The following is a 10,437-nucleotide window of genomic DNA, read 5'->3' on the forward strand; positions in this document are numbered from 1 at the left end:
ATTGCATATCTATATATTTGAATATGAATTGTGCGATTGAAAAAGATTTGTTAAAGTTTAATTTAAAGTTAAAATTCTTATAAACAATAATAATAAATTAGAAACAGAACAGTTATATGAATAAATCAATTAATTGTAAGAGAAGCGCCACTTACAGTCAAAGTCAGATGTTGGAATAATACGTCTATATGTATTTAAATAAATTTATCTTAAATTTATCTTAAATTTATCTCTCTATATGACTGCCCGGAAGACATCGGCGATGAGATAAATTTATTCAAATACATAATAGATGTATTATTCCAACACCTGACTTTAACCGTAAGTGTCGCTCTCTTATGAGTACTATTTTAAGTATCTATTTTAGTTGATTTAATACTCTTATATTTTTAGAGTTCTGTTACATGATGAAAGACTTATGCAATATCTCTCGTATATTGAAATAAATTACTTGATCTTAATCGAGGTAACTTGATCTCAACGTGGATATATTCGGAACTCATTCATGCATTGCAAATCAGAAGTCTTTAGTATCTGTATGAAAAAAGAACGAGACAACTTGACATCGAGATACAAAGAAAATATACAGTTTCGAATGTTTTAATCAAATCACGAATGTGATATAATATGGGCGGGGCATATCGAAATCATTGTGACTTGACTCGCGAAAAGGCTTAAGAGCGAAACAAAGACGCTTAGTATAAGGATCTGAGCACAAGAATTGTTGTAACATTTACTTAGAGAGTTGTAGATAATTTAAGTTGTAGACCTACATAACGTACAAGCTTTGGATATGACATACGATTTATTGCCGTCTCTTGGAGACACGGTAATAAGTTGTACGTCATACGTGAAAGCTTGTGCGTTACTTACATCACAATTTAAGTCTAAATAAATGTTACGACAATTCTTGTGCTCAGATCCTAAAGCCGGTTCTACATTAGTTGCAAGCCGATCGCAAGTTTGTTGCGACAGCCAATCTGAAGCTTGCATTTTGAAATCAACGCTTAACGTGTTAATGCGTTACGTCTGTGACGTCAGTGATATGCATCGCGTGTGCCACGTGTGTGCCGTTCGCGCTGTTTCGCGCTCGTTACGTGTCATCACGCCGGATCTTTGCGGACGTGCCAACTGCAAGCGTCACGGAAATTGAGCGCAGCCAATGTGGCCTTTCCCACGATTGAGATGACTCGTCATCGTTAGCGCGATGCACGTCTTGTGTACTTTGTGAAAATATAATTACCTGGGCTGTTGTAATGATACCGTGTGTGCTTGGATAAACAAAGGCGCGCGTTCTTCTCTCGTGCTATCTAACTACTATTCCATATGTGATGCGAAAGTGGTATAAAGCTACTCTGGAAATTATCTGATGTTATTTTGACGCTTTTGATAATGTTTTAACGTCAAATAAGTCAGTTTATTTCCTGAATAATGTAAGTGTTGAAATTATTTTCAGCACAAGGGAAGAATAAAACGTTTCTTAATTTTCAGAAATTTTGTTTTTCATTTTTATGCATTAACGCGTGATTATTTTAACAATAATATATGGTATTAGAGTTTCTCCTCGATCTATTCGCGTCTCTTCTTTCACAGTTTTCACAGTCTTTCGTCCTTCCTCCAAACGACCTTCTCAACTCCGGTGCAGCGTGCCACATCTAACGGACTTCCGGATGTATGCCCGATCTCTATACCCGTTTTGTGTTCGGTTAAATTCTAAATATAAAGTCGTTGCACGCGCTCACTCATAGATACGGTAAACACGTAGACACACACACACACACACACACACACACACACACACACACACACAAAACATGCGTGAACGTATGCGTATATACGGTATTTGGACCACCCGGCATATAACACTTGGCTCGCCTTTCTTAGCACCGGAAGTTATTCCGTCGATTCGAGCCAATTTTTCCGCTTGTTCACTGTGCACTGCATCCACACTCGAAACGGATATCGTGATTGTCACATGTGCGTAGGTAAATGTGTGTGTGCAACTGTCAACTTATATGACATGTAATTCATATCTTGTATTCGCAATAAATTTCCTCTTTTCTTATAGCAAATTCAATTGGACACACTCAGTGCGCACTGGTGCACACATTAAAGCCGTCGTACACAAAATAACATAAAAATACACTGAGAAAAAAATGCTGTTGATTAAAATCTATATTACGAAGTAACATAAGTAATTAATTCATGTATATTTTTATTGACATAAAGATTATTGAAATAATTTATGCCTTTATGTCAATAAAAATATATACATGAATAATATATACATAATAATTAATGACTTATGTTACTCCATAATATAGACTTTAATTGAACTAACTTTTAATTGAACTAACAGCATTTTTTTCTCAGTATATATTTAACATAACATAGAATTCGATTAAATCCTGAAATATTCAATACATTTTATTGCACTATTAGGTAAAAGATATATTTTATAATTCGAAATATTTGCATTTTATTTTTATACTTATATATTAGTTCTTTCAATCGAATTCGCCTTTAGCTCTTTTTGCCGATAATTCTTTTATTTTAAAGAGTAATATAAAACCTCTTCTAAGGTTGCAAGAAATTAGTCAATCGTAGTTGATTATATTTTTCATATTCAATTGTGATTGGCCAATTTTTTAAGACTTAACGACGGCTTAAGACTTGCGATCCTATTGTAGAGTAGGCGTAAGATAATTAAATTTATGCTCACTCTGTGTCGACATTATATATTTCAATCAAGCATGTAAACGGCAGAAAATTTAATCTAATAATGATATATTTAATATTTATTTTACATACGATAGCATGCGAGAATTAGGAAAAAAGGTGATCGTTGCGAATCACGAGTAAACCATGTAGGAAACGGTAACAAACTTCCCAAGCAGGGAACCGACAAGGGAGGAAGCCCATCCGTTCGGAGGGGCTTTCACAAAACCCTATTCAGTGAATGAATGAATGAGACAAAAAAGTATCGCGACCCATAATTTCATTATAATTAGTTTCCGTCGAGATTACATTATATAATTTAATTGTGTCCTTATAATCGTGCATCATTTTTGCTATCCTTTGCACGAGACCGATTTTTTTTTTATTAAAACTGATTTAATAAACTGACAAATTTTTTTTACTAAACTGAAGAATAATAATAGGGACAAGAGTACAAAAATGTTTACTATTATAATGCAATTTTCGTGCACGTGGTTTTTTCTAATTACTTGGAATTGACACTATCAAGAGACAGAGAGAAACAGAGAATGAATGAATGAAGGAATGAATTGTTATTTATTTAAGTGAATGAAAGAGAGAGAGAGAGAGAAGGCCAATTATTTGCCCTGAGAGTTAATCCTCTCAAGCGCGAGATATATTATCATACAGTACAAGATATGCTTAAAAGCTTTACAATAATACAGAAATAAACTAAAGAAAAAATAAAAATATAAATAAAATAAAAATAACAAAATATATAGATGTGTTTGTATATAGAATATAGAATAAAGAGGAATTTAAACGAAAAGTGTTGCACAAATCGATCAAACTTCAATAACAATTATGTTAGAAATTAATAGGCAAGATTACTAAATACTTAACGCATTATATATTTGTAACATCGTTATTGATACAAATTATTTTTTTCGGTGGGTAACGATTACATTTTTGGAGTAATGGTAATTATTTCACTAATTACTTTTATCATTACTTTTTAGTTACAAATGTTTTAGTCTTAACTAAATCATGTGTTAACTAAATCATTTATCAGTTTTCTCTACTAAAAGAGATCTGACTTCTCTTCAAAATATTTACTGCAAAAATGTATAATAGCGTTTTTCATTAACAGAATCAGTGCTTAGAGCACTTTAAGCTATTATACACAAATCGACATAAAGATGTTTAATAAATTCAGGTTAAAGTATACAACAGCTTTAATGTGCACTGAATTCTACCAATGAAAAATGCTATAATATTCTATTAGTCAAGAAAAAAAAAGTAATGAAAAAGTAACGATGTTACATTTTGAGTGATGGTAATGGTAACGAGTTGCATTTGCAAATCAATAACGAGTAATAATAACGAGTTACTTTTTAGGAAAAAGAACAGTAACAGTAACGAGCTATTTTTATATGAAGTAACGTTACCAACTTTATTAATAGATAATTATAAAATTTGTTTTTAAAGATACTTAAAGACTCGCAAAGGAATAGTCTGGAATATCATTAATATAGTCGCATAACATTTAATTCATGTAAACGTTTGAAAAATTCAATTCAGCACATTATATGTAAAGATAATACATCACTGTGCACTGTGAGTTCTTAGATCTGTTTTTTATTGCTGCGCTTTTTGAATTAATATACAGTACAATAAGTTGAAATGAAACAAATATAGTTTGTTTCACTTCAACTTATTGCACTGGTTCAAAATGCAGCAATAAAAAACAGATATCTTGTATTATTCATGATTTTGTTCCCTTTTTAAATTCAAATCCATAAATGAAGCTTTTTAAATTTCAGAATTGGGATAACTAGACTTCTCACAAAATATGTGCGAGAATCAACAGAGAGAAAGGAGAGAAAAAAAAGAAAGAAAGATCGGAAAAACATACTTGTAATTGCGAGAAAAAAGCATTGTACGAAAGACTAAGAACAGTTTCTAGATCGAAAGAAGTAACGTTATTCTCACGCGTGTACAACCGTACGGTCGTAATTGATCGCTTTTCGCGGAAAAGCAAGCAAACGTTTCCCAACCGTACTACGCGATAACGAGAGAAAAATTGCGGAATAGTAGGAGAAACTTCGTGAGAGAAAGAGAGTACGCACCCGCGGAATTGTGGGGACAAAGCAATAATTGTTATACGCGGCGTACGTAGACCGCGTGAATATCTTACAATTAGAATCGCACGAGTGAGACGATCCTTTCGGGACGCCATTGTTTCTCGTGCTGCTTCTGCAAAAGTCGGTTTGACTTACCGTAATCATTATCTGCCCGTCGTCACCGCGGCTGCAACAAGTGCAATTATCACATTGTCATCTATTTAAATTCTCCATACTCGAAATTTTTATGATAACGTAATAAATAACACAATCTTGAGTCTTCCTATTTTCATTATATATTTCGATTTCTTATAATTATTAATACAATCCTTTTAAATCTTTGATTCGATTCTTTTAACGAGAGAGTAAATTTTACGCGAGAGTAATCTTGTTAATTACAACTGATTTATTTTCGTAAAATCTTTCCGGATAGTCAATAGAGAGTGTAATACGCGATCAAGGGGTAAAATATAATAATCTCTTCTTACAGATTAAACCTTGGAAATCACGCGATTTTATCCGACTGAGGAACGAAGCATAAAAGGCGTAAAATGCATAAAATGCGTGAAAGGTATGCCTGAATTACTTTCGCACCTGTTGCGTCTACAGCTTCTTCATGATAACACCGGGAAATTTTCATAGCTCTCAATTCTCGATAAAAGACAAGATGAAAGAAAATCGAGCTTAAGGCGATATTTAATTTGCCAGGACATTTTTTTATTGTTCCTACCATACATTCCGCATAAACGAAAAACGATCGTAAGTGGCAGAAAACGCAGAATTAAGAGTCAGAAATGTTTATAATCGATTTTTTATATTATTTAAGACCATATTAAGTACAATCTTAAGATGTCATAAGCCAATATTAGCATCTTGAGACATTACTTAAGATAACCTTGTAATAAGAACGGATTATGAATACCAGCCAGAGTTAAGAAAGTGCGAAATCTTAGCATTCTTTGCATAAATTTCTATTCTCAGCACTGTTTGATTTTCTTTTGATTGGAAGTGTAACCGTATACATTTAGTTGTAAATAATTACAACTTTAATAATTGTCTTTAAAAGTGAAAAACTCTCTATGAGAATGTTTAATTACAAGTATGTCTGCTAACTTTTTTCTTTTAGCATTGTGGATTTTTGATTAAATTAACTTAAAAAATCTATGTTGTATAGTTTTGTTCTATATCTACGTCAAGTAATAAGTGAGTGCGTGAGTAATTAAAAGAGTGAATGGGTATAAGAATAATAGAGAAAGGAGGGAGAGAGAGAGAGAGAGAGAATATCTGTTGACGTATTATTTTCATGTAAAAAAAATAATATATATTTCGTGTATATTATACATAAATGGTGTGATAAAATTTATACATATATGGTGTGATAAAATTGTAAGTAAAAATATTTCAATATTGTACTGATTAACTATTCAGTAATTGATAATATTTCATCCAGTACTGGTGAAATATCATCGGTTAATGAATAGTTAATCATCAGTATATTGAAATATTTTTTCTTTCCCAAAAAGAAAATATATATACAAAATTTGTTAGATTCAAAATAATATGACGTATCGATATTCAACAAAAGAATTTTTAAAAAACAATATCTCATATATATACACATTACTATATAATATATTTAGTGTATGTGTGCAGAGAGATGCATATATACATCAAAATAAAAATTATTCAAAATAAAAAAAATACAAAAAGCATATCAAAATAAAAAAGCATACATTTAGTGACATCTGTAGGAATTTGTAAGGTTATCAACAATTGATATTTCAGATAGACGCGATTCCTAGTAGCTTTCTTCATGCATAGATGTCGCTAACCTACAAAACCACCTTGCGCATATGTTTATTGTTTATAGTTCACACATGTTTCGGAGTTTTTTGGACTGCCTTAGACTTGAACGATTACAAATTGTATTGATAAAATATGTTAATATTAGTTTATATCATATTTTTGACAATTTTCGCTGGTCATCTGTGTGAAGAACAATTTTGTTCAGCAGATAATGAGATAAAATCCTGTAAAGAAAATGAGATTGCTCACCAAAATTCATTGTATACGAAAGGTATTGTTTATTAGAAATTAATTGTAATAATTATGTAATATATGATACGATATGATGTGATATTATACATACACATTATAAAATTCCCGATATATGTCATCTTTTCTATTTCTAGAAATAAATGAAAGATACAAGAAATATCTAGTGGCGATTCAAAATGCAGAGCAAAATTACAAAGAATGTAATAACACAAAGCATAAGTGCTATAAAGATGCAATTGTACGAGACCTAAAGCCATTTAAAAAGAAGGGCATAAGCAAAGAAATGATTGAAGCTGCTAAAACTAGGTATCTGTGATATATCACATAAATCAGTGATTTAGACCTGGTTTTATTAATATAAGATTAACTTTAATTTTTCGATTTAACTTAAATATTTATCTTTTTCTCTAATTTATAGAATCAGAAGAAGATAAAAAGTAAATTTATAAATCAAGATTATGTTGGAATCAAACTTTAGTGGACCTGTTTTTTTTTGTATTAGACTAGAACTTTCATCTTTGTTTTAATCAAATATTGTACTTATACCTATTTTATTTTAAGTTCCAAAAGTATACACTACTTTAGTTACAGAAAACAGGTTCAATATTAGTAGTATCTTTTTGCTCTTTTCAATTAAATTTTCTAAATTTTACACACAGGGGTACATTTTATCAAATAATCAAAGGTAAACTGTACAGAGAGAAAGACTGCATGTTTCCAGCCAGATGTGCTGGAATTGAACATTTTTTATTAAAAGTAATTGGTAATTTATCCGATATGGATTTAGTTATAAATACTAGAGATTATCCTCAATCTAGCGAATATTTTGGAAATGCCATACCTGTTTTTTCATTTAGTAAGGTGAGAGATAATTCTTATCTATTCAAAGATTTTTATAACAAGATTTATGGCTTATAGGATATATTTATACAATTATGTTCTGTTTGTTGAAATTAATAAGAGCTTTGCAGCTTGCAAAATGTATTTATAGACACCACAATATTATGATATTATGTATCCAGCATGGGCATTTTGGGAAGGTGGTCCAGCTATCTCATTATATCCCCGTGGTCTTGGCAGATGGGATCAACACCGTAAAACTTTGAATAAGGCGAGTTTGGAGATTTTATGGGAAGAGAAAAAAAGTAAAGGATTTTTTCGTGGATCTAGAACAAGTTCAGAACGCGATAATTTAATTTTATTAAGTCGTAATAAACCTCATTTAGTAGACGCTCAATATACTAAGAATCAAGCATGGAAATCTAATGAGGTATCGCATTGTCTTTTAATCACATTAGCAGATTTTATATGTGTAACGTGAAATATACAAGACAAAGTTGAATTTTATTTTAGGACACTTTGCACGCAACACCAGCGTCAGAAGTATCTTTAGAGTCGCATTGTACATACAAATATTTATTCAATTTTCGAGGTGTGGCAGCTTCATTTAGACATAAACATTTATTTTTATGCCGATCACTAGTCTTTCACGTCAGCGACGAGTGGATGGAATTTTATTATCATTCTATGAAATCATGGATTCATTATATACCCGTTCCCAAAAATGCAGATCAAGAAGAGTTGGAGTAAGATATCACATTTAATCTTTCTATAATATTATTAATGTTTGTGCCTTTATCAAACTACCAATCTCTTTGTTTTGATTTATTTTGTTTTATTACTTTTTCAGGGATTTGATTGAATTTGCAAGGAACAATGACGATTTAGCAAAAAAGATTGCTCATCGCGGAAGAGACTTTATATGGAATAATTTACGAATGTCAGACGTTATACATTTTTGGAAACAACTTCTTAAAAGTTACAGTAAACTTCTAACATATAATCCAGTATTAAAAAAAGATCTCATAAATATCAGAAGGGAATTATGATGATTTTGTACAAATAATTAAAGATGAATCTCGTGCGATATCTTCCTGGATAAATAAATAAAAATAAGAGAGAGACGATCAGTGTGTATGCATGTGCGCGTGAGTGTTTTATATAAGCAAAATGCGTATAGCTAATAAATGCAATTGAAAATATGAAATGATTAAAATAAACATATATATTTATTAATATTATTTATATGACAATGAAAAATATAATACAATAGAGATTTTGTTTAAGGCACGACAAAATAGCGTGGCAAGTTTCAATATGAATTATTAATATCCTAATCAGTAATACAAAGAAAGGCGTTGCACAATTAAATTTATGTATTAGACGATAATATTCGAGCTGCCTCAAATGATAATCAATAATTTATAATGAGTTTAAAATAAGATCATGTAGTAAAAAAAGTCATTTTTGTATAGAAATTCTCTTATTCAACAAATTGATAAAAAATACAAAGCCTTTCTTCTTATATTCTGATAATACTTAAAGGCTAAGTATAATTTTTAACAATTAAGTACTGGTCAAACATTCGTATTAGACTAAAATACTTTTTGAAATGTAAGAAAATATAGGATACATACAAGTATTAAGACTGTTTTATAACATCTGTTAATACTGAACGAAGACAGTTTTTTTATGTATATAATTTTCCTTGTAGTATCTTCATTTCTATCAAAAGATGGTTGTTATATGTTTTACTAAATGCGTTTAATTAAAGTGCATTTTTATTTTACACAATAGAAATCTAGAAAAGAAAAAGGCACTTTATATAAATAAGAATTGTATAGATACATAAATTCTCACACATACAGCACCATTAATGTCAGATCAGTCTGACAATTTTCACTTACACTCTAAACATATGTATATGTATGTACGCGCGCGCGCGCACACACACACACACACACACACATACACACACACATACATACATTATTGTATATAAAACTGCAAAATAAACAAGCTATCAATGGTAGAAATCGTGAAGAAAGCATTTATATAAAAACAAGGATTCTTTTCAAACATACGCAACGTCGCACAATGGAAATCAAACATTTAGTTTGAAATGATGTATAGAAAAAGTTGCGCTTGAACATATCTGGCATTTACAATTCATTTCAGAGAGTTGTATAAATTACAAAAATACTTTCTAAGGCACTTGCACCATAAGATAACAGTCACTTTAAAATACGCAACGCAGCAACGATGACACTAGTAGTATAGATATTTACATACATATAAAAATGTATTGCGCATGCAAATAAGATTAGATATTTAATGAAAGTAATATATATAGGCTGTAATTGCTTACTGTTACATAAAATATTTTAGAATTTACATTACGTAAGTAGGAGAGTCTAATATTCACATAACACTTTTAATTCAACAAATATTTTTTAATTTCAGTATTGTCAATAAAGAATCTGTTTGTCACGTCGCAATGTCCGAATATCTTTTTACCTCTAGTCAAACGATTGGATCCCAAGGAATTTATAAGTACCTTTGATTTAAAGTCTTTGCGAATGATAGACACGCGAATAAATAGGCAGTGTAGAACATTCTATGTTATGTTACTGCATGTGAAACATTATTGAAAGATATATATATACACACACACACACACACACACACACACACACACACATATATATATATATATATA

General features: G+C 30.7%; 1 protein-coding gene across 1 annotated transcript; it reads left to right on the forward strand.

Moving 5' to 3' along the window:
• The first annotated feature begins 6,758 nt into the window (after nucleotides 1-6,758).
• LOC108689458 (O-glucosyltransferase rumi homolog) lies at nucleotides 6,759-8,767 on the forward strand. The gene is made up of 6 exons (XM_018196224.1): nucleotides 6,759-6,897; nucleotides 7,013-7,184; nucleotides 7,538-7,739; nucleotides 7,870-8,148; nucleotides 8,232-8,464; nucleotides 8,569-8,767. The coding sequence occupies exons 1-6, from the start codon at nucleotides 6,759-6,761 to the stop codon at nucleotides 8,765-8,767; spliced, it is 1,224 nt and encodes a 407-aa protein (XP_018051713.1).
• Nucleotides 8,768-10,437: the final 1,670 nt, after the last annotated feature.

This window comes from Atta colombica, unplaced genomic scaffold, assembly GCF_001594045.1.
Source record: "Atta colombica isolate Treedump-2 unplaced genomic scaffold, Acol1.0 scaffold27, whole genome shotgun sequence".
Lineage (NCBI taxonomy): Eukaryota > Metazoa > Arthropoda > Insecta > Hymenoptera > Formicidae > Atta > Atta colombica.

What these genes read in the sequence shown, in the direction of transcription:
- LOC108689458 (XM_018196224.1), top strand. Translation starts at nt 6,759, where the DNA reads ATGTTAATATTAGTTTATATCATATTTTTGACAATTTTCGCTGGTCAT. An exon ending in CTGTTTTTTCATTTAGTAAG is followed by an intron (nt 7,740 to 7,869) that starts GTGAGAGATAAT and finishes ATGTATTTATAG; the next exon opens with ACACCACAATATTATGATAT. An exon ending in AAGCATGGAAATCTAATGAG is followed by an intron (nt 8,149 to 8,231) that starts GTATCGCATTGT and finishes ATTTTATTTTAG; the next exon opens with GACACTTTGCACGCAACACC.